Source organism: Coptis chinensis, chromosome 4, assembly GCF_015680905.1.
Source record: "Coptis chinensis isolate HL-2020 chromosome 4, ASM1568090v1, whole genome shotgun sequence".
In the NCBI taxonomy this organism is placed as follows: domain Eukaryota; kingdom Viridiplantae; phylum Streptophyta; class Magnoliopsida; order Ranunculales; family Ranunculaceae; genus Coptis; species Coptis chinensis.
Window position 1 is genome coordinate 52797507 of NC_141459.1, and position 22930 is coordinate 52820436.

The window sequence follows — 22930 nt, forward strand, 5'->3', positions numbered from 1 at the left end:
ATTCGCTTTGAACAATTTCATGTATTATATAATAACGTTCAACAACTTGCGTTCATACGACATAAACCAGCCAGCAGCTAGATGAGGTCTCAAATTTGTATGTCTTGGTTTGTTCCTTTGCCAGTGACAGATTTGTTGATGGACAGGCTTCAACATGGACCAAAAATATTTGGTTGGCCCAATAATAATTCTAGACTGGAAGTCGGCATATATTATATATATTATTATTATTTTGCTTCGGAGAAAGATAGACATTAGAAGAAAAAAAATGGGCTCTCCAAACAACAGCAACGGAGAAACAACAGACCCGGAAATCGACAACAATTCTGACCACATTAATAATAATAAGCAGCAGCAGGCAATAACTCATATAGGTCCGATTAATCTGAACAGTACACCTGTCCTCTGCGCAACCAGGTGCGCTGCTGATACTGCCGCTGGGGCTGTTATGGGTTCCATCTATGGCTTAGGTCAGTCCCTCCTTTTCTTTTAATACATTTGTTTTTTCTTGTTTGTAGATTTTGAATTTAGGGTTTTAATTATTATGTAAAATGGTCCCGTGCGGTTTTTAACCCCATACTAAAACGCCTCTTAATATCTCAGGTTCTGGACTAATAAAGAGGAGTGGATTGAAAGGATCATTTGTTAGTGCAGGATCTTCAGCCAAGGTTTGTGGAGTTTTAAGTGTTTAACTGCTCAGTGGTACAACTTGAATTTTCGTAATATAAGCTACATATTCTTTATCCTTTGGGTTGGCTTTCATGTCAGGCATTTGCGGTTTTATCTGGAGTTCACAGCTTGGTCGTATGCTTATTGAAGAGGCTGCGAGGAAAAGATGATGGTAGATTTCATCCTTGTATTTATGAATATATTATACTTCCTCTATTGTCATTGAGTTCTACTTTTCTGTGCAGTCATTAACGCAGGAGTTGCTGGATGTTGCACTGGTCTTGTCTTGAGTTTCCCAGGTAATTGACATTTCTCTTAAATCTAGTGAGGTAACTCTTGTAAGCAATTCATCATTGATGGCTTGATGCATATGTAAGCGATTGTTTAGATTGGTCAGATGTAGCTAAACTGTGTCGTACTGTTGTTTCTAGCTTTGTTTATTATTATTTTGTCTTCTGTGTTGCATAAGTACTCATCAATATCACTTAAATGGATAAACCATTCATATGGTAAATATCTGTTTGGTGCACCTCTATGTTCATATTGACTGGTTGTGTTTTAGTGGAGGTAAGAATATTTGAACTTTTATTTTTGATGGTGCAAAGAAATTTTTTTTGATGGAGAAACATTGTTATCTGAACTACTTTTTTGGTTATGTCACTTTCTCTTGCAAATGTACGGAAATACATACTTAAAATGGATTATTTTAAGTTTAGTTGATTGATTTACTATTCGGGGTGCATTGAAGCTGGGCATATGATATATGTTTACGTGGAATTCTTTTTCGGGTGTTGTAGAAAAGTAACCTGATATATGTTTAGGTGGTAAAATTGTTTCGGGGGTGTTATAGAAAAGTAGCCTAGCTAAATAATTTGGCTGTAGAACTAATTATATTTTCTCCTTTTTGATTTATGAAATAAAAGACCCTCAAAATGATAATTAGTCTTATGTTTTATGATTACCTAGGTACAATTTATTTTATGTCGTTATCTGGGATCTGGGTATATCCGGATTTAAGTGGCATTGACCACAGTTCAAAAGTTCTTCAACTAGATGCAATCACATATAACTTTGGGTAGACAATGTACCATAGCACTCTTTAGTATTGTTTCAAATGCGCCATATTTTTATGCTAGGGGTGACAGTTTTGGACACAACCTGTGAACCCATCACAAATCTGACTCGAAATTAGCGGGCTTGGGTTGGCCATAAAGGATTTTGGGTCTAAATGGGTGGACCTGCCAAACCCGTCTAATATATGGAATGGTTTAGGGTCAGACAACTTAACACGTCTAACACATAACTAAACCCATTTAATAGTCATCTCAATTACCTAATATAAATGGCAAGAGTTAGCAAGACAATTATGCTTTATTGATATGTATTGTGAGTATGTGACAAAATTATGGATGGTTTTTGAGTCTTTATGTTATTTAGACTTATGTATTGATATCTAAGTAAGTGATGATATAAATTGGTAGCAATCTAGTTAGCTAATACTGGGAATTTGCCATATGGGCTATCTGTGAACACTGAACACGAGTCTTAGAAGGGTTGATCAACATATAAGTTAGGGACTTGAGCAGTATCGCAATTTCCCGATTCTTATTCTTGATCAGCATATCAACCCTTCCAAGACTCTTGTGGCAAATTTGCTTCATACCCCCTACTTTGAGGAACAAGGAAAATTGAGGAACTTGACTTAAGGAACGATATCTTTATCTGCCAATGAGCAAGTCTAAAGGACCAGATTCAAGAATGAGTTAAAAACCTCTTTTGAGGAAAGAAGAGATTTCATAGAAATAAAATTCTTGAGTTCTAGCTTTCAAAGAAGGGGAAGATAATACCACTTATTTCCATAAAACCACGAATGCAAGGAGTTGAACTGTCTTGATAGGCTGGTTATTGATTGTGAGGAGATTTATGATGCGAAAGTTATCCAAAAAAGCACATTGTAGAGTTTTATGAAACTTTATATTTTGACGACCCACGAATCCCGACCTGAATTAGATGGATTGGAGTTTGATAATCTATTCAGAGAGCAAGCTAATGTCTTGATGCCGACATTTTGGAGGAAGAGGTTTTGGCTGCAATTAATTGAGTTGGGAGGTGATAGAGCTCCAAGTCCAGACGGGTTTACCACGTTGGTCTTTAGAAGGGCTGGCAAATCTTTAGGGAGGATATTATGGTTGTGGTTCATGAGTTTCAGAATCTTGCTTTGATAGATAAGAAGAATAATTCCACACTCATTACACTAACTCCTTAGAAAGGGCTCTGTCACTCAGTGATTTATATGCCCAGTCTTGTTGGGAAAATTTATGAAATCAGATAAGAAGTTCTCGCTACTAGAATCTGTGGTGTACTTGCTACCATTGTTTCTTGTCAGCAAAGTGCTTTTGTAGGTGGCAGACAGATTCTTGATGATATTGCTAACGAGTGTATTGAACTCGTTTAAAACTGAAAGCAATTGGTGTGTTATATAAGGTCAACATCTCAAAGGCATATGATCATGTGAACTGGGACTTTCTTGAGTATTTGATGAGGAGAATGGGTTTTGGAGAGACTGAGACAGGTATAGGATGTGGATCAGAAATGCTTTATGCATCCTTCTCAGTACTTGCGGAGGGGTTTCCTAAAGACTATACTAGAAGTCACAGGGGTTTACGACAAGGTGATCCTATTTCTCTGTTTTTGCTTAATATTGTTATGGATGCACTTAACAAATTGGTTATGAAGGCTGTGGATTTTGGTTATAATAGAGGCTTCAAGCCATCTCCAAATGGGCCGGAAGTGGCAGTTCTACAATTTGCTGGTGATACACTATTCTTGCTTGATGACACTTGTTGATCAAGTCAATTTTACTTGTTTTTGAAGCAGTTTCTGGTTTGAAAGCAAACATAGCGAAAACTTCTTATTTTGGGTTGTGTTGCTGGTTTGTTACCTTGCAAATATTTTGGATTGCCACGGGGATTGACGTATAATTGCAAACTTCCAATCAGTGCAAAGAAGATTGAGCAAATGGAAAAGGAAGCTGCTCTCGAAAGGAGCGAGAATTATTCTTACCCAGAGTGTGCTCTCTAATTTTCCTATTTAATTCATGTCCTTGTTGACTATTCCAGTGGGTGTTGCTGGAATTATAGAGTGGAAAATTCGAGATATCCTATGGGGTTCGACGGAGGAAGAGAAGAAATACCACCTTGTTGGATGGGACAAGGTATGCTCCAGAAGGAGGCTGGTGGTCAGGATATACGAGATTGTCACAATGAATAGGGCTTTACTTGGTCGCTGGATGTGGAGATACGTTAAAGGAGGATGGTTCTCGGTTCTCTTGTGAAAGTTTATCGAGGTGAAATATGGTACAGCCATACCCAGGTTATAGCCTAATAGTTCCTCACAAATCCATGGCTGCAGCCTATGGAAATGAATACTTGCAGTATTAAAGTGTGGGGAGGATATATGGAAATGAATACTTGCAGTTTCCTCTTATTTTTCAGGCGTCAACTAATAAACATGAGTTCATCATTGAATGAAGTCTTAATGAAGGTGCTGCTATCTCCTGTAATTTATTTTTGAGGAAGTTCAGTAATGACTGGGGGAGCTTCACCAGTACACTGTCTTGACTGTTATTCTAGATTTTGCTGTGTTGTCGGATGACAACACTACATGGATCTGGAAATGGTAAAAAACAAAAGTTTGGAAGTCGAATTCTTTTTACATTGCTCTTCAAGATCAGAACAGGTTTGAGATAGGTGTGCTTACCAGTCTTCACGGCAAGTAGTAAGGAAAATCCCCAACATCCCAATGAAGGTCAAGTTATTTTTTTGGGCTGCAATACATGAGTGTACTCCCACTGCCAGTTGTGTGGTGTTGCGTGGCTAACCAAAACCCCCTAGTCACCTCTTCCTTCATTGTTCTTTTGCACTGCAGCTGAGTATTCTTATGCAACCAGTTAGAATAGCTTTACCCCGCCTAGCATAAGCAGATTCTATGGAGGAATGGTTAACACCTATGTTACATGGACGCGCTATATAGTCCATGTCGGATACATATCCAATGTGTCCATGTCGGATACATTGTATGTGATATACCCATAGTTGATAATTTTGAAATTATTTAAATTTTGACATGTAAAAAACCGGAATTCTGGTCGTTATCTCCACTACTTTATCGGAATTGAGACGATCTGAAAATTAGGAGATCCAGTTTTAAGTTATGATGCACGGATACGGGGTACGATACGGGATTTTTTTTTAAATTAGGATACGGATACGGGTACGGCAGTCGGGGACGGCTATTTTTTTATGTTGATTTTTCATACTGGACCATCTGTTGAATGGGCCTTAAAGTCAGTAATTATGTATCAATGTCCAGATCTGTTATACAGCCTTTAATTATTTGTAATGAGCCAATGTCCAGATCTATTATACAGGCTTTAATTAATTGTAATGGGCTTGAAAGCTAACTAAAACAAGTGGGCTCATTATAACTTAAACAAGTGAGCTCAGTATAATCTGGTCATGTGGGCATCTTTATGTTTCACTTTAACGCGTTTCTCTTCGTCTTCTTCTTCCAAATCTGTAGATGAAAACACCAATTGACAATTGACGGCAACTTCGTCTTCTTCCAGATCTGTAGAAATCACACGTTTCTCTTCGTCTCTTTAGCTAGATCTTCTTCCAAATTTGTAGATGAAAGCACCTGTTTATCTTCTTTCTTTCCTCCTGCCTCTTTTTTCTTCTTTTTCTTTTTACGGAGGGAAAGTATATGTGCCGTACCCGACCCGTATCCCATACCTGTATCGGTATCGTATCCGTGTCACGCAGATACAAGGCCTAAAGTGCCGTATCCGTGCATCATAGGTTTTAAGTGAATTTGGTGCGTCCATCTAAATCTAGATAGTACACTTCTTTTGAACTTACCCACTAATTCCCATATTCCAGTTTACCCACTTCTTCTTACAATCTTCATCTCTCCCATCTTCCACCGTTACCAGCATCATAGCTTCATCTCTGGCAGCAAAAACAACTTTAAGAATAGAAAAAGTAGTAAAAGCAATCTCCAGTTGATGGTGTTGCGACATCGAGACATGTTTGTTTGACCTTATTATAGCTTGAAGAAATTATCAAAATTAGACAATTTTGTAATAATTGAAGAAAACAATAGCGTTTAAACTTCTTTCTACCATTTGTACACCAAGTTGAATGGACGTTAAGGTTTTTGCAAAATCTGGTTCGATTCACTTCCTCTTCTTCAAAGCTCACACCTTTAATTCTTAATTGAAGGCAACAAAGATGTAATTGGGATTTACAGTTACAGTAATCAAAATTATTAATTCTAATAACTTTTAATTTCTTTTGGGATTTCATTGTTCTGCTGTTCCGATTCCGTTCCGTATTTTTGAAAAACCGAAATATCCGTTGGAATTCCAACATTCCATTCGGAATCACGAACTATGGATATACCACATTTTATAGTTCTCCGTGTCATACACTTCGTATCTATGTCGGATATGGACACACGAATCCGTGTAAATGTGACTTAGGTTAGCACAAATACACAATGGCCTAAGCCCTAAGGTGAGGTAGAAATTTCGGAGCAAAATTTTTTGGTGTTTCACAACAATGGACTGTGGAGACTGAGAAATGATGTTATTTTAAGGAACAAAGGGATGTCAACAACAATGGAGAGGAGGAATTATTGCTTCCGGGATCTCCTACTTCTTTGGGAAGATTTTATTAGAGGTTCTTGATAAGGCATTGTGATCTTCTTATTCCAATTTTGGGAGATCATGTTGCGAGGTTATTGTATGCTAGGTCGCAGGTTTTAACCCTTTTGTTTTTGAGGATCTCCCTCACAGTTATGCAACTTGTATGTTTCCCATACTATTTTTCTAATAAAATCCACTTATAAAAAAGGGTATTGCTACAAATAAAATGGTTTTGTCCACAATAAAGTATTCATAATGTTGAAGTATGCTACCATATTTCGAAATATAGAGAATGTCCTTGATAAACAAGTTGCGCAAGGTTGATAGCTGGTACGTTTTAAGTCGATACCGAGTTTGTTAGAACTGAAGCTTATGCGATGATCCATTTTCTGCAGGTGCACCACAGGCCCTTCTGCAGAGTTGCGTCACCTTTGGAGCTTTCTCGTTTATTGTTGAAGGGCTTAACAAACAGCAACCAGCACTAGCACTCCCATCCCCTGCGAATAACAAGGGACCGCTTGATGCCCTTGCTGCATTTAGTCTCCCCCTTTCTAATGAACTCAAAAAGGGATTCTCTTCCTTCCATCAATCTTTGTTATCAAAAAAAAAGAAGGGTTCTCACCCCACCGCTTTCTGACCGAGTTGCTTGATAACCATATTTAGAGTTTTATGTTGCTCAAGTTTGTTGTAGCTTTGGTAACTAGCTTATGTAAAGTCAAAAAAGAGGGGTCGTGAATTTAGGAGGGAAGATATTTCAGACAATTTTGTAAGGGCGATCGTGAAGTTATATTTTTATGGCTTTATCTAATAACATGGATATATGTTTTTGTTTCTCTTTCACCTGGAGTTATTTATATATGTCGCATACCTAACTCACTGTCTATACTCTTGGTTTTTGTTCAAGCATTCTGAGTCTTGAATTTTACTTTACGATTCAAAATAACTGATTCCTTGGAATTTTTAAAATTAATTATATTTTGATTTTCATAGTTCTTGACAGTCAGACAGGGTGTCCTTCAACTCTATGTTTTCCCATTATGTTCACAATGGTGTTAATCCATACTTTATGCATCAATTGTAGGTTTTTATGCTAGCTTAAAGGCCTTGCTTCTTTTGCTCATAGAGGGTATGATATCCCCAACTAAGCCTTATAATTATTTTCTACATTTGTACAAGACTGTTTAATTATATACACCTTTTTGAACAATAAGCTTGGGTTTATTGCACGACTCCTAACCTACATTAAAAGAAGTTCCCAATAACATCTTTCCCTCCATACCCTCCCTTACAATAGTTTGTAGCTAGTCACTCAATCGAGGAAAGAATGTAATACAATTATCTATTACAAGATTTTCTCTACGGTCAGCCAATGATGCCAAGTGATCCGCTGCCTTACTAGTTTTTCTGAATACATGTTTAAACTCAAAGTTTGAACACGATCTCTGAATGGAAAACAACTGCCATGGGGGAGCTTCAATTTTGGTGATAGCATGAATCACACTTAACGAATCTGAAGCCACTATGACTTTTGTGATATTGAATCAGATACAAGCCTAGGTGAATAGCAATTAGTTCTTGGAAAAGAACGGAGTTGTTCAAACTACTCCTTGTGTATGCACTATAGTGGCACCATTGCTGTCGCTTCCCCCAGATCCAGCTTCTCTACTGTTCACAGCTCATCGTGTTCAGTTTAACAATATCTTCATCAAGTTTGTACTAGTAACAAGGAATTTCGGTGCTCACATTCAGCTTACTTGTAATCGAAGTATTTGCAGCAGGTGTCTTGTCTCCCTTGTATTAGCAAATATCACTGATTTCTTCTTGCAGATAAGCTCTGGTCTCCCTAACACCAGTTGCTTGGATTGAAGATGTTGGACAGATTGGAACCTTCTTCTGTTTCTTTCAGCCCAAATTTCGTGTACTGTAGCACAAATGAAGGCTCAATAAATGTCTGCAAGGTCCTTTTTCCTCCCACATAATCTAAAAATGCTAGACCATTTTCTATTTGCATTAATAGTGGCAATAGAGAAGCTCAATAGCATTTTAATCCCATCCATCACATTTTAATAGCATTTTACCTCCCTAGATATAGGGCACTCAAAGAAGAAGTGTTTGGAATTTTCTCTCGAGTTACGACAAAAACAACATTTAAGGTGGCGGAGGACTTCCTGATACATTAGTCTGTCTTGAGTTTGTATGCTCCCCGAGAACAATTGCCAAGTACATAACGCATGCCTTGGATGTACCATCTTCCCCACCCCAAGGAGGCCCATCTGACTGTTGGAGAGACCCTAGTAAGGGCTGAATAGGCAGAGCTTGAAAAATACTGACCTGTGTGAGATACCCGGAGTGTCGGACCTTTTGGAGCTACAACTTTGAACTGTTCAGTGTAAATTTAATCTCTCTTTTATTGAAATTTATTATAACCTCCTTCCTATATATTTTACCAATACTCCAAAGTTAATTATAGAAATAATTACCTCCATGAATTCGTTAATTAATGATAGTTACCTCTTTGCTAAAACTACAACCGGGTCTAAATGCTTGTAGAGTCGTATAGATGGAACATGGAAGACGCTCAATGAATTTTATACGTGGGAACACATTCTATGTGAGCTTGTGGACGAATAGAAAATCAACACTTGTCAAAGCTATATCTAGTTGGCCATTCTTAATTATATATACATGCATCAAAGTAAATGCAATGATTACATAACGAAAATTGATATTCTAATATGACATCTATCAAAAAGTTTAATGGTAATGGTCTACTGTATGCTTTATTTATTCAGTTAGTTGATTACTGCTATGATATACCAAGGTCTAAAATATTGCCGATATATCTGATATATTGTCGATATATATTATTTTTTTGATACACCGATATAGATATATTCGATATATCTCAACCGAATATTGATTTTTTTTTCCAATATATATCGTAATTTCCGATATAACGGTATATATCTGATATAAATTGTTGACTTTGACCGATATATTGACAATATTTCCGATATAATCAACTATATTTCCGATATAATTGACAATATTTTCGATATATCGACATACAAAACAAAATTTTGACTGGTCAACAAAAAAATAGATATCTATTTTTTTTTTTTTGTGCAAAACATACTGTTATATAAATAAATCAAACCAACCTATCAAACAAACAGGGAAACGCAGTTTGAAGCAACCATACAACTCGGAAGATCAGAGTTACCTAGCTGATGATATGTCCATGCAGCTAGGGAATCTGCATCCCCATTATAAACCCTACTAATCCATCTAAACACAAAAGAACTACATTCTAACACCAAAGAGGTTATGTTGTATATTACAGCTTCCCAACGACATGGATGCCCTTGTAGAGCTTTAATCACCTCCTCATTATCTCCTACACACACAAAATGTGGTTTCCTTAGTCTCTTTGCCAACAAGATCGCCATTTGCCTCGGTTCAACCTCTCACCGCTTCTATGGCCCCTGAAGCGTCGGCGACAATTTGCTCCAACTATACAACCTTCACTATCAGATGCTATTGCCCCAGCTCCTGCCCAGCCCGTTTCCCTGTGAAAAGACACATCAAAACTTGTTATGATACTCTCATTGGGATAATTGGGAATACTTCCTCAAAAATATTTTTAACAAGGATTGAAATAGGGTTGGAATTGAGATGTTCTTCTTTGTGAGCCTTGTAGCATATATCTGCCTGTCTGCTGCTTTCCCTTAGTATCCTTTTTCTGTTAGGCCTTCGATTCTCAAATTTGAATTCATTTCTGGATTTCCAGATCTGATGGAGTAAAAAAGCCATATGGATCCCAGCCAGCTCTTGGTCTTTGTCTTTACTACAGCTCCAAGAGATCAGCATGTCCATTCTCTGCCTGAGAGAAAGATGTTGTGGTATCCTCATTCCTATGCTGGAGCCAAACCACATAGCTCTTGTCCAATCACAAGTGAAGAACAGATGGTCAGCTGATTCTAGGTCCCTTAGACAATAAGGGCAGGAGAAGTCTCCTTTTATCTTTCTCTCATCTTAGCATGTCTCCCATAGGTAGCATATACATATAGAGCTTCCATAAGAACATTTGAATGTAAGCTGGTAGGGGAGCTTTCCACACAAGTTTAAGAGTGTGGGGATTACAACTTGAGCTTTGCCCCATTCCTTCCTCTGGGTTTAGGAACTTGTATGCTGATTTTACATTTAAAATCCCATACTTGTCCCCATTCCACTTCATCTTGTCAGCTGAGGCATGCTCAGGTCTGAGAGGGTCAAAGTGGATTCTTAGCTTAGTTTCATCCCACCCACTCTTGTCAGGCAAAAACAACTCAGAGACAACTATATTTTGCATACTAGTGTCATCCACTCCCAATTCTTCCAAGGTCAATGGCTTGTTGTTGCATTTAAGCCATGGGTCTTTTAGAATTGAAGTGGCTTCCCCATTGCCAATATGGCATTAAAGGTTTTGTGAATACCTTTCCAAAAGTAGGAGGCTTCATCAGGGGGTTTGTCCACATCTCCTATCCAGTGCTTCCCGTATATACTAAACATTGTTCTTGTCCATAGGGAAAGAACATCTGTAGCAGCCTTCCATGGTAGCTTAGCAAGCATAGCCACATTCATATCTCGAGCCTTCCTTAACCCCAATCCTCCAGATTGTTTGGGTTGACATATGTAGTCCCACCCTTTGGTATGGACACACTTAGTTTGATCCTTTCCAGACCACCAGAAATCTCTACATGCTTTATCAATCTCATTGCAAGTAGCCACAAGGGAGCAAATAAGTTGACATATAGCATATAAAGGGGTGGCCTGCAGAACTGCTTGTATAAGCGTAATTCTCCCAGCTTAGGATAACACCTTTGCTTTCCAGCCTTTTATCTTTTTATGAATCTTATCTACCAAGTAATCAAAGTCCTCAGACTTTTTCCTTGATAGCATAATAGGCACACCAAGATACTTCTCCTTTGGAGAGAAATTTCTGATTTTCCAGAACCTCTTGAGTTTCATCTTTTGCCTATAATTGATATTCCTACTAAAGAACACACTGGACTTCTCATAGTTGATCTTTTCGCCTGAGGCCCCACAGTAGTCATCTAGGATCTTCTTCAGATTACCACTCTCTGCCACATTGGCTTTGGTGAAAAGGATCAAGTCATCTGCATATAGTAAATGAGTGAGAGCAGGGGATTGTCTTTTAATTTTTATCCCATGGACCCTCTCCTCTTGCTCTGTTCTAGCCACCATTCTGGACAAGGCCTCAGAGACTAAGATGAACAAGTATGGGGATAGAGGATCCCCCTGTCTAACCCCTCTTTCAAAGATGAATTTCTCAAGAGGAGACCCATTAAGCATCACTTGAAAAGAGACAGTAGATACACACTGATGTATCATTTGCCTCCACTTTTCGCTAAACCCAAGTTTCTCAAAGATGTTATCTATAAAAGACCATTCCACCATATCATAAGTCTTAGCCATGTCTAGCTTAAGGGCAATCCAGCCCTCATTTTTAGTTTTCATGTTCTTCATGTTGTGAAAGACTTTACAAGCCAAGCCAACATTATCCCCTATGCTTCTGCCCTTAATAAAGGCCCCTTGGAATAGGGATATAATTTTATTAATCAGACCTTTCAGTCTGTTGGCCAAAATTTTGGAGATAATCTTATATCCAAAGTTGCAAAGGCTTATTGGCCTGAACTTTGAGGCATGATCAGGGTTAGCTATCTTTGGATCAAAGCTATATAGGTCTCATTAAACCCAGGGTTCAGAAAACCCAAGTTGAAGAAATCCTGAACAAATTCAGTCACAGTTGGACCAATAATGTCCCAGCACTTCTGATAGAAAATGCCCTGGAAACCATCTGGTCCAGGGGACTTCAGACTCCCCATCTTCTTAACCACTGCCCATATCTCTTCTGTAGTAGGGTATATTATTGAGAATCTCATTTTCTCTGGGGGTAACACAAGGTTGAAACAGGTCCAGAATCTCCTCATTTTTATCAAGTTGATCTGAGGTGAAGATCTCCTTAAAATATTGATTAAGGGAGACTCCCACCTCAGTTCTACCTTCCTGCCAATCCCCCTCATTATTCCTTATTTTATCAATGGTGTTTTTCCTCCTTCTGTATATAATAGATAGGTGGAAAAATCCTCCTCTTTGATATACCAATCCTGCAACTCATCTTTTAGCCTCCTTGCATTGTTATAGTTATCAATGCTGAAAGGCTTAGAGAGAACAGAATCAAGCTTAGCTTGGGTGGCCTTAATATTGGTGAAAATGTTCCCAAACACATGCTTATTCCAGAGACTGAGATCTTTCTTAGTTTTTCTCAGCTTATTAATAAAGTTGCTATCAGGAAGCTCAGAATTTATCTAATTCCAAGCTTTCTCAATAACTTCCATGCAAGTGTCATTTTTAAGCCACATGTCAAAAACTTAAAAGGTCTAGGCAACTTTTCCTCTCTCTTGGCCAGATTTATAAACAGGGATATATGATCAGAGGTGGCATTTGCCCAAGTCCTGATCTGGGCATTGGGGAAAGCAGCTAGCCAATCAGGCGTGGCCAAGGCTCTATCCAGCCTTTCCAAAATGTGATCATGAGGACTCATGTTATTACTCCAAGTGAATTTGGGGCCCTTGAAGCCTAAATCCACCAACCCCAGATCAGTAATTAGGCTATTGAACTCTTCCATGCTTTTAGCAATTTTACTTCTGCCTCCTATTTTCTTATCTAGACTAGCAATGACATTAAAATCACCAAACATAATCCAAGGCCCAGGAACCAAAGGGGCTATTCCCTTTAGCTCATTCCATACTTTATTTCTGTTACGTGCAATAGGTTCTCCATAAATAAAGGAAAAAAACCATGGTTCCTTATGAAAATAATTTACTATTTTACCTGTAACCTGGTTTCTTGACGCTCCAAGAATCTCCAGCTCCACCCCTTCCTTCCATAAAACAGCCAAACCCCCACTCATTCCTACCGTTGGAACAGCAAAAGACCCACTCAACTTCAGTTGTTTACTCAGCTTATCTATCCCTTCTTGACTTGCTTTGGTTTCAGACAGACACATAATATCAACTTCAAACTTCCCCAACAGGTCCTTTAGTTGTTGAACTGTCATGGTGGTACCTATCCCCCGACAATTCCAGGCTTGTATCGTCATGGAGACAAAGGTGGCTGTGAAGGGACAGCCACCGCGAACCCTGAGGGAGAAGATAACAGGCCCCCACTATTTTTGTCATCACCACCTTCTTCCTTGTTACAGTCCTGATTTTTGCTATTTACCCCCTTGTCTACTTGTTCCTCCCCACCTTGGCTTGAGTTTATACTCTCTTTGTACTGTATTTTCCTAACAACAGTAGAGTCATCCATAGCTAGGGGTATGGGTTGTGTATCAAACCCATCACTATCCTCCTCTAGTCCAGCCATGTCCTGAGCCTCATAATTGATAACCTCTTGTTCTGGGTGCTCATCCTCTATTTGTATCTCTTCCTCCATATCTTCAGAGTCTTCTGTGTCTTCAACCTCATCTGACTCTGTTCCCAATTCATCGGACTCCGTTAGAGATGGTCCTGAGGAGGTAGCCATACCATCTTCCGACCCCCCTTGATCACCTTGAGATTCACTCGACCCACTTGATACCGGAATAATTCACGCTTCTGATGGTATGAGCTTGTGCCCTTCAACTCTGCTTTTCATTTCATCATCTCAGATTTTTGCTCTTTTGGACCTTTTAGATGCCCCTCGGATGCTTCTTCTTAACCATCTATACTCACCATCATCTGCCATAGTTTGTGTTGTATCAACTTCCAGACACCCCTTTCTTTTGTATCCTAGTTTACTTACTCCATTAGACAACTCTTCCTTTTCTTCAACTCTTACCAACTCATTTGATCTGATCTAGTATTTGTTCTTTTGCTTTTTTCCTTGGGATACCTTTGTCTTAAAACCTCGCCCACGCGTCGCCTTGCTTTGAAACTGAAAAACTGTGGCTTGATTTTGCAATCTTGATATCCCCTCTGTATCAGGCTGGAAATCCTCAGCTTTGGAGTCATTTTCCTTGGAAATAGCTGAGTGTAGGTTCTGAGGGCGGCGTGCCCTACTTCCTCCATCATGTTTGATTTGACTCTGTTGTATTCCAGGTTGTGGATATCGATTCTTAGTCCCGATTATTTCTTTTTGTTTTCTCGATACTATATTTCTTGCCCTATTTGTTAAATCTTGTGGTTTCTCCCAGCCCATTTGCCTTTCCCATTTCTGGTCCACTTGGCTTAACTGTCCAACATATTCAACTATCTAGCCTCTTTCCTTGTCTGGCCCATGCCCCAGGATCCCTGTACCTTCTTTCTCTAGCCCATACCTCTCAGGCCCATTTATCCTTTCAACCAATGGGGGCCCATTATTTTGAATACTATCCGTTGGGGATACCTCCAACTGGAACATAGCCGTTGTAGTATCCATTTCCTGATTTCCTTTCCTAGAGGTCTGCACTGTAGCCGTTTCTTTGTCTCTATCTACTTCTGGTTTTCCTGACGTGGCATTGTAGCATCTTTCTTGTCTTGCTCGCATACCGTACTCTCTGCCCCCATTGGTCGGAGAGGCTGCCGTCTCCTCCAACTTTAGCTTCTGCGGCACGCCTACTATGGTGACTGTCTGTTTCCCTGTATACGTTATACCATTGAAGAACTTGTGTGCTTTCAAATGACTTGAGAAGAAAGGTTTTTTGACTGTTGGTTCCCCTCCATATTTTGAGATATCATATCTATGGTTTGCCCTGAGCTGACACTTATATTGATCATGCCCTATAATGCCACAGAAGTAACAAAAGATTTCAAGCTTCTCATATTTGAACCTGACTTCCAACATATCGCCTGTTTCCAGTTTGATTTTCTAATCCTTTGTTAATCTTTCTTTGATATCCATCTCTATTCTCACTCTTGCAACTGGTTGATTAAAATCTGGCGGGCATGATAGATCGACTTCGCATACCGACCCAAGATCAGCTCCAATCTTCCACACATTGGCTTGGTTTATGCGTGCCTTCGGAAGGTCCCATATCTGTACCCAAAACTTAACAAAATCAAAATTATATTCTTCCATCCTATTATCTCCAATCCATGCTTTGATTGAGAGTATGTTCCCATATATACTCCATGGCCCATTTTCCAGGACATGTGTTCGTTCCCTCTCCTCTTCAAATGTGATTCAGACATGTTCTCTGTCCACCATTTCCAAGCAAACTTCTTTCTTTGTCTGCCATAGTCTATGTAGTTCTTCACTTATCTCTTCTAGTTGTATGATGTGCCCTCCATATAGCTTACCCATAAGAGTGAGAGATCCATTAATCTGATCTGGAATATTTAGGCAATCTAGTTCAACCACCCTTTGTTGTTTTTTTTTAAAGAACAGGTTAAACATGTTTTGCTGAATCTCCTCTATTCGCCTGTTTTTGTCTGGTATCATATCCGTGTCTTGATGCTCTTCCATGATTTAAACCACAGCGTCTCTATCAGAGGTTTAAACCCTAGACCAGAACCTTGGCCGTTAGCAACTTCCTACTAGACCACTTGACAAGATCCCAAGATAGGAGGTGGGTGAGAAAAGAAGACTAGACGATAAGAACTAAACCTTCTCACTAGAGGAGGGTTTAGGATAAGAGAGTAGATAAGGGGAGGGGGGAGTGTTTAGGATAAGAGAGGAGCTAAGTGCGATACAGGGAATATGGAATTTTGTTGGGGGAGAGGAACTCTGTTTTCGCCCACAGGAGAGGCAGCCATGACTATAGAAGTTGGTCCATAATAGATATCTCCAATATATCTAATATATATCGGTTTTTTGGTACATCGAAATATTCACCAAATTTGATATTTTGGGCCTTGTGATATACTAGTATTCGATGTGGGCATATGATACACGTGAAGTTTCAGTTGAAATTTCTTAATCAAATTATCTCTCGAACAATTCGAACAATTATGTTGTTTGAGTTTGATGAGAGTGGTTACCTCAATCCTTGTGATCAATTCTCTCTCTCTCTCTCTCTTTTCCTAAGTTTTAGCAAGTTAATGCTTAATCTTATTAGATTCACCAATAATTAGTTGCCAATTAAAACTAATTATCTTTTCTAACCATAGTCGTTAAGAATAACCAACTAGTTTTGACAAGTGTCGATTTTCTATTCGTCCCACTAGTCCATGTAGAATATGTTCCCACATATAAAATTCACTAACTCTACCGCATACATATCAATATATGTCAAATCTTAGTTGTTCAATTATGGCGAAGAAAATTTTTGTTGTTCTCCTTTTGGTTCTATTAAGTTTTTTGTATTATATTTCCCTTCTTCCATGTAATGCAGAAGACAGACTTAGCATATTCACATACCAAGAAGATCACATACACATAGACCACGTAGTACTTCACATAGACCCAAGGGCGGACCCAGGAGAGGGCTACACCGGCTTCAGCCCGGGGTCCATTTCATTAAAAGAAAAATAGTAGTATGCCCATCGCTCTAAACTTGAAAGCCCATTAGCCATTTAGCCCAAAAAAAAAAAACAAACAAACAAACAAACAAACAAACAAACAAACAAAGGTGATTCTTTCTCCTTACGACTACGAACCTCTCTCTCTCTCTCTCTCTCTCTCTCTCTCTCTCTCTCTCTCTCTCTCTCTCTCTTGATTCTTCTATTATGCTATTCACTTGTTACTGGTCGAAAGATTATTGGAGCAATGTCGCAACGAGCAACTAACCCTTCTGAGTCTGCTCCTAGAACTATTCGTGGTGATTTTGCTGTCGAGATTGGGATTGGCAGGTAATTAGATTTGTTGTTCATTTGTTACATTGGTTTAGTTGTTGTTTTTTATAGATTTCAGTTGCATGAGTTGGTCTGATTATAGTATAATCTTGTTATGGTTGTTTGAATTAGAATTAAGTGAATAAGATATTTCATGAATTGCAAAACCATTTCTGCCTCTCCCATGGGTAGGATCTTTTTGTGCAAGTGTATTGAAACCATGTTTTCTTAAGGAGTAATCTGTAAGGTTTCATGTTTTCAAACGTTCAATGTTGAAGGGAGTGTGAAAGATAGATTCTTTTTTTAAACCAAAAGAAACGGCCGACACATCCAATGTTACTAGTACTATTGAAAAAGATGATTAAGGCCGTTCAAAGTTCCAAAGAGTTGAACCCATTGAACAAGTTTATCCCAACTCTCAAGGGATTGAACATATTGAACAAGTTTGTCCCAACTCTCAAGAGATTGAATCTAGTTAAATCGGTGTTACTAGTTCTTTGGTACGTGACCTAGGCCAGGTTACGCCGTCATGACGAGATCCGACGAGCTTATGCCACATTGGGGCTACTTCATTCTAGACTTGACGAATATCCGCCCACCATTGATAGAAAACAAAATCGGTATTTTAATAGTCATTGGTTTGACGATTTTCGTTAGCTAGAATATTCTGAAGAAAAAGATAGTGTTTTCTGTTTTCCTTGCTTTGTCTTTAGTTCTAGACATTCTAATTTTGTTGTTAATGGATTTCGAAGTTGGAAGAGAGTTCATTGTGGAGTTAAATGTGCATTTTTCCAACATGTTGGAGGCTCTTGTTCCGCTCATATGTCTGTTGTAACTGCTTGTGAGGATCTAGTGAATTCATCTCAGCACATTGGTAATCTTTTAAATGCCAAATACAAACAGGAGGTAGTGAAGAATAGGTTTATGTTAAAAACTATTTTACGGACTCTCCGATGGCTTGTATTACAAGGTTGTGCACTTAGAGGGCATGCTGAACAATCAAGTCAAGTAATTGTGGAAACTTTCTTGAATTTATAGAGTTCTTAACTGAATTAAATCCTGATATTGATCGTGTTTTAGATAATGCTTCCGAAAAAGCCACATATACTTCTCCGAATATTCAAAAAGAGCTTTTGAATATTATTAGTGATCATGTGAGGGGTAAGATTCGCGAGGAAGTTGGAGATGCTAAGTTTCGTATTATTGTTGATGAATCACAAGATGTTTCAAATAAAGAACAAATGGCTCTTATATTAAGATTTGTCGACTATGATGGTTTTGTACGTGAACGGTTTTTAGATGTTGTCTGCGTTAATGACACTTGTTCACAAACCCTCAAGAATGAAATATGTGATATTTTTGTTCGAAACAATCTCTTTGTTGATGATATGAGGGGTCAAGGGTATGATGGTGCTAGCAACATGCGGGGTGCTTGGAATGGATTGCAAGCTTTATTTCTTAAGGAGTGCTCTAGTGCGTATCACGTGCATTGTTTCGATCATCGTTTACAATTAGCATTGGTTGTAGCTGTTAAAGATATATCCAATATTTGATTGTTTTTTAAGAAGTTGGGCACAATTGTCAATTATTTTAAGACTTCTCCTAAGCGCCAATTAAGCTGAGTTACTAGTTGTTCAAGTCGAAGAAATTCAAAAATTGATTGATTGTGGTGAACTGGAGACATGAAGGGGGGAGAATCAGATTACGACATTGCAGATAGCTGGGCCTACTCGTTGGAGCTCCCATTTTCAATCTATAAAGAGTTTGATAGTTTCATTTAGTGCATTTTCTCGTGTTCTTGAGAACAACACAAAAAACGGATCAACTAATTCTAACCGGGGGGAAGCTAAGGGTGCTCTTATTGCACTTAGATCATTTGAGTTTGTTTTCATGTTATATTTGCTACGTAAGACTATGGGAATCACTGACATACTTTGCAAAACTCTATTTTTGCAACCATACGTTATGCATCTAGTCTCCACCACAAAAGTACTTCTTCAAAACCTGAGAAACGATGGTTGGAGCACTTTTTTTTTTTTGTGAAGTTGACTTGTTTTGCAAGAAGAATAATATTGGTATGCCTGATATGGATGCACGTTATACGATGGGCATGGGTCGTTCTTGTCAGCAACATGATTGCATAACATTTGAGCATCGGTATCGCGTTGATATATATAACAGTGTCATAGAGTTAATGGAGTTGAAAAGTAGATTCACCGAGGAAATAATAAAGCTTTTTACTCTTAGCTTTGCTTTGACCCCTAAAGATGCTTTCAAATCATTTAGGATTGATGATATTTGCAGTCTTGCTGAGAGATTTTACTTTTGAGATTTCAGTGATCAAGAGTTACTTATATTGAGAACTCAACTGCAACATTATGAGATTGATGTTTGTCATAATTCGGTTTTCCATAATATGTCCACGATGTATGAGATGTGTAGAAGATTAGTTGAAACTGGAAAGTCGAAGTCCTACCACTTGATTGATAGATTAGTTCGTTTTCTACTTACTCTTCCATATCTACAGCAACTACAGAAAGGGCGTTCTCAGCCATAAAACTTATCAAAACACAGGTTCGAAACAAGATGGAGGATGAGTTTCTTGCAGATTCAATGGCCACATTGAAAGAGATTTTGCTAATAATATTGATATGGATTTGGTAATAGATGATTTTGACGCCCGCAAGACCCGTAAAATACCGTTTAAGTAGTTTTGTTTTTTAAATAGATTTGTAGTCGAACCTGATTAGATATTTTGATGAATTAGTATATATATTGGCTACTTGTGAATTCTGGTGTTTCAGTTGTTTCTTTGGAATGTGTATTATTATTATTTTGTTTAAGACTCTAGTTATCATTGTTTAGCCCGGAGAGAGTTGAAATGTTAAGTTCTCCCCTGCATAGACCACACCCTTCACATAGATCACAACCACATCCCATTACACAACACATCTCTAGAGATGCAAGTACGATGAGATTTTTCAATTTGGAGATACTAAAAAAGCAGATCTGTGAGCCGGCCTGCTAGTCCACGCTCTTTTTGCGCTCACAACCCTTACGGTGAGGAGTTATTGGTGAAGCCACTGATTGATGCTCCAATGGTCTACTAATGATTGATTTTGTTGGTAAGTGTATTTTAATTTAAAACATTTTTTTTATCATGCTACATGTACTATTTGGTTTGTAAACTAAATGCGTGAATATTTGCATGTTGTTGTCCAAAAAAGAAAATAATAAATATGAGTTGTTAATATCAGGAAAAAAAGGCTTTGGTACATGTTATAAAGTATTAGACTAAGGGCACAATATACTTTTTCTATAATATATGTAATGTTACCTTATAAATCGTGATACATGTAATGAAAGTATATGTAACCTGATTAATCACTTGTTAATATAATCGGGTACCTTATATACTAGATAAAATGTAGTCATTATTTTGCGTATAAAGTACCATACGTGATGTATATTAATTTGATGTTTTTGCAACCAAAGCACTTGGACGATCTACCCACGCCGAATCCATGCTTGGAACCGGGTGTTTCATTCGACCATATAGAGTGAATTTTGCAGTAGCAGAACCAACAACGCTTAACACTTCGATTAGTTTTGCTTCATAACAGAATTCTTTCACCACTCACCAACAATTCTCTTCTTCTTTAACTGGATTGGTTCTTGGCTCATTACCAAAACCACTTTGATTGATAAAAGTTATGAGATTTACAGTACTACTGAATTTTTTTATGAACTTTTAATACTTGTACAATCTCAAAACTAATTTATTTCTTTTATCGGTTATTTGTAGATTGCGGTAACATACTCAAAAAGGTCTTTCTTCACAGTGGGCGAAACTAGAGGTAATTAATGATTACAACTACGCCTTTTTACAAGGTAAAAGCATCAAGGAGGCGACTGCTTTAGTGCTATTTGTTGTTAACAACATCAGAGACATTGCCAACATCATCAATAATATTTTTTGGAGATATTTGTCATTATGTATTGCAGATATACTATGTATAATTTATTAAAACAAGCAATTTTCCACTTATAGTGAAAGTTTGAAAAAATATGTGGTGGGAAATAATACATGATTTTCAATACTGCATGGTTTAATATTATGAAAGTAAATCTATTATACAGAGAATATGGTTAAAAGTAATTGAGAGCTTGCGTTATACTTATTTTTTGTTTATGTAGTATTTTATTATGCAAAAGACTAATTGAAATTGCTTTAATATTAGGTGCTAGATGACAGAAACTAATTGACCTTGGAGCTACTCGATTAGTTGTTTGGGGGAATTTCCAATTGGATGCTCCCTTATGTACCTTACGCTCTTTAAGAACAACGATTCAACTTCTTACTATGACAAAAGTTGTTTGAAGGGTCTTAACACTTTTGTCATGTATCACAATTAGTATCTACAAAATGTCTTGCAACAATTAATTAAGGTTAGAGTACCCTAATGTTGCAATATTGTATGTTGATTGTTATAAGCTTCTGAATGGGTTCTTAACAATGCTCTACAAGTTAGTAAGTTTATACACTGAATATATCTGAAGCAATGTCAAGTGCTAATTAATTCTAATATTAACTTTGTTTCTTTTTTGAACTTTATGATTTGAAACAAACTCTATTTTGAAATTATGTTGCGGAACTGGAGGTGACAACAATTTTAGTTTGATGAGGATATGCCGAATGGAAGGAGTTTATGCATGTTCTGATGATCCAAATCAATACATAAATTGGGATGAAGTTCACTTGACTGGAAAACATGCATATCAGCATATGGCTGCACTGGCTTATTAAAAGTCAGGCATTTGAGTGCATTGTTTAGGTCCTCAAGTTCCAAAGATTCAGTCATTTAATTTGTTTGTTGTTTTGTAAAGCCCAGATTTTCATTACCAACTATGTTATTAACATATTTTATTTTTTCTTTATTTAGGTTTACGGCTACGTTATTTCATTGTATTTTGTATTGGTCGGTATTTATCACACGTTTTGTTTTTTAACAAAAAAATTCTGAACATTTATTTTGCAAAATAGGTTGTTGTTACATCCCTTTGAGGCTCGATGGATTAAGAGTTTTCACGAAGCCCACGGTACAAGCCCACAATTTTTGTCCAATTAGGGTTTTGTGCCGAAACGTTAATTTGGGTCCAAAATCTAAATTTTCTAAAACCTTCTAGGGAGTTTCTAAATCTTTCTAGAACTCTTATATTTATCATAAGGAATTTGTGACCATAAAACAGAGAAATTTTGTGGCAAAATCAATAGATTGAAGGAAGATAGTGAAGGCTTTGCATGTTTGAACTTAATTAGGTGAGTAAACCAATTGTTCTGTATTATTTCCTTGTCCATATGTGTTTTCATTTGTGTTCCAATGATGTGAATTAGATACTTTATTTTTCAAGTGTTTAAATCTTGAAATTTCTGACCTGTTCATAGTATTTTTACTTGAAATAATTCAATATTGACTGGATTTGGATGAATCCAAAGCCTATGTACTCCTAACACACATACCTACAACTTTTTCTCGATTCAAAGCCAGTAAAATTTAGATGGATATATATAATTGTTTTAGTTGATAGTATTATGATTTATTAATATATAAAAGTCTTGAGGGATAGTTGAGACCTTGGGTTGGAATAGCCTTATGAATACATGTACACATATTTGTTTTTGAAATATTGATTGTTATTGTGTGTGCATGCCATTTGGAAATATCCTAGCCTTCCACGACTCTTTGGTATACTGATA

The 22930-nt window shown here is 37.6% G+C and overlaps 3 protein-coding genes across 3 annotated transcripts; 2 read left to right on the top strand and 1 right to left on the bottom strand.

The window, feature by feature from the left end:
* Positions 1-216: 216 nt before the first annotated feature.
* On the top strand, positions 217-7214 carry LOC147503934 (mitochondrial import inner membrane translocase subunit TIM22-3-like). The gene is made up of 5 exons (XM_086557082.1): positions 217-470; positions 604-668; positions 769-841; positions 915-968; positions 6772-7214. The coding sequence occupies exons 1-5, from the start codon at positions 269-271 to the stop codon at positions 7011-7013; spliced, it is 636 nt and encodes a 211-aa protein (XP_086413208.1). The 5' UTR covers positions 217-268; the 3' UTR covers positions 7014-7214.
* A 5529-nt stretch (positions 7215-12743) lies between these two features.
* On the bottom strand, positions 12744-13499 carry LOC147503935 (uncharacterized). Its single transcript, XM_086605017.1, has one exon. The coding sequence runs from the start codon at positions 13497-13499 to the stop codon at positions 12744-12746; it is 756 nt and encodes a 251-aa protein (XP_086461143.1).
* A 3608-nt stretch (positions 13500-17107) lies between these two features.
* Positions 17108-18725, top strand: LOC147503936 (uncharacterized). The gene is made up of 3 exons (XM_086605019.1): positions 17108-17190; positions 17925-18046; positions 18211-18725. The coding sequence occupies exons 1-3, from the start codon at positions 17108-17110 to the stop codon at positions 18723-18725; spliced, it is 720 nt and encodes a 239-aa protein (XP_086461145.1).
* Positions 18726-22930: the final 4205 nt, after the last annotated feature.

What these genes read in the sequence shown, in the direction of transcription:
- LOC147503935 (XM_086605017.1), bottom strand. Translation starts at nt 13,499, where the DNA reads ATGACAGTTCAACAACTAAAGGACCTGTTGGGGAAGTTTGAAGTTGAT.
- LOC147503936 (XM_086605019.1), top strand. Translation starts at nt 17,108, where the DNA reads ATGTCGCAACGAGCAACTAACCCTTCTGAGTCTGCTCCTAGAACTATT. An exon ending in GTCGAGATTGGGATTGGCAG is followed by an intron (nt 17,191 to 17,924) that starts GTAATTAGATTT and finishes TGGATTTCGAAG; the next exon opens with TTGGAAGAGAGTTCATTGTG. An exon ending in GAATTCATCTCAGCACATTG is followed by an intron (nt 18,047 to 18,210) that starts GTAATCTTTTAA and finishes TTGAATTTATAG; the next exon opens with AGTTCTTAACTGAATTAAAT.
- LOC147503934 (XM_086557082.1), top strand. Translation starts at nt 269, where the DNA reads ATGGGCTCTCCAAACAACAGCAACGGAGAAACAACAGACCCGGAAATC. An exon ending in GTGCAGGATCTTCAGCCAAG is followed by an intron (nt 669 to 768) that starts GTTTGTGGAGTT and finishes CTTTCATGTCAG; the next exon opens with GCATTTGCGGTTTTATCTGG. An exon ending in TCTTGTCTTGAGTTTCCCAG is followed by an intron (nt 969 to 6,771) that starts GTAATTGACATT and finishes CATTTTCTGCAG; the next exon opens with GTGCACCACAGGCCCTTCTG.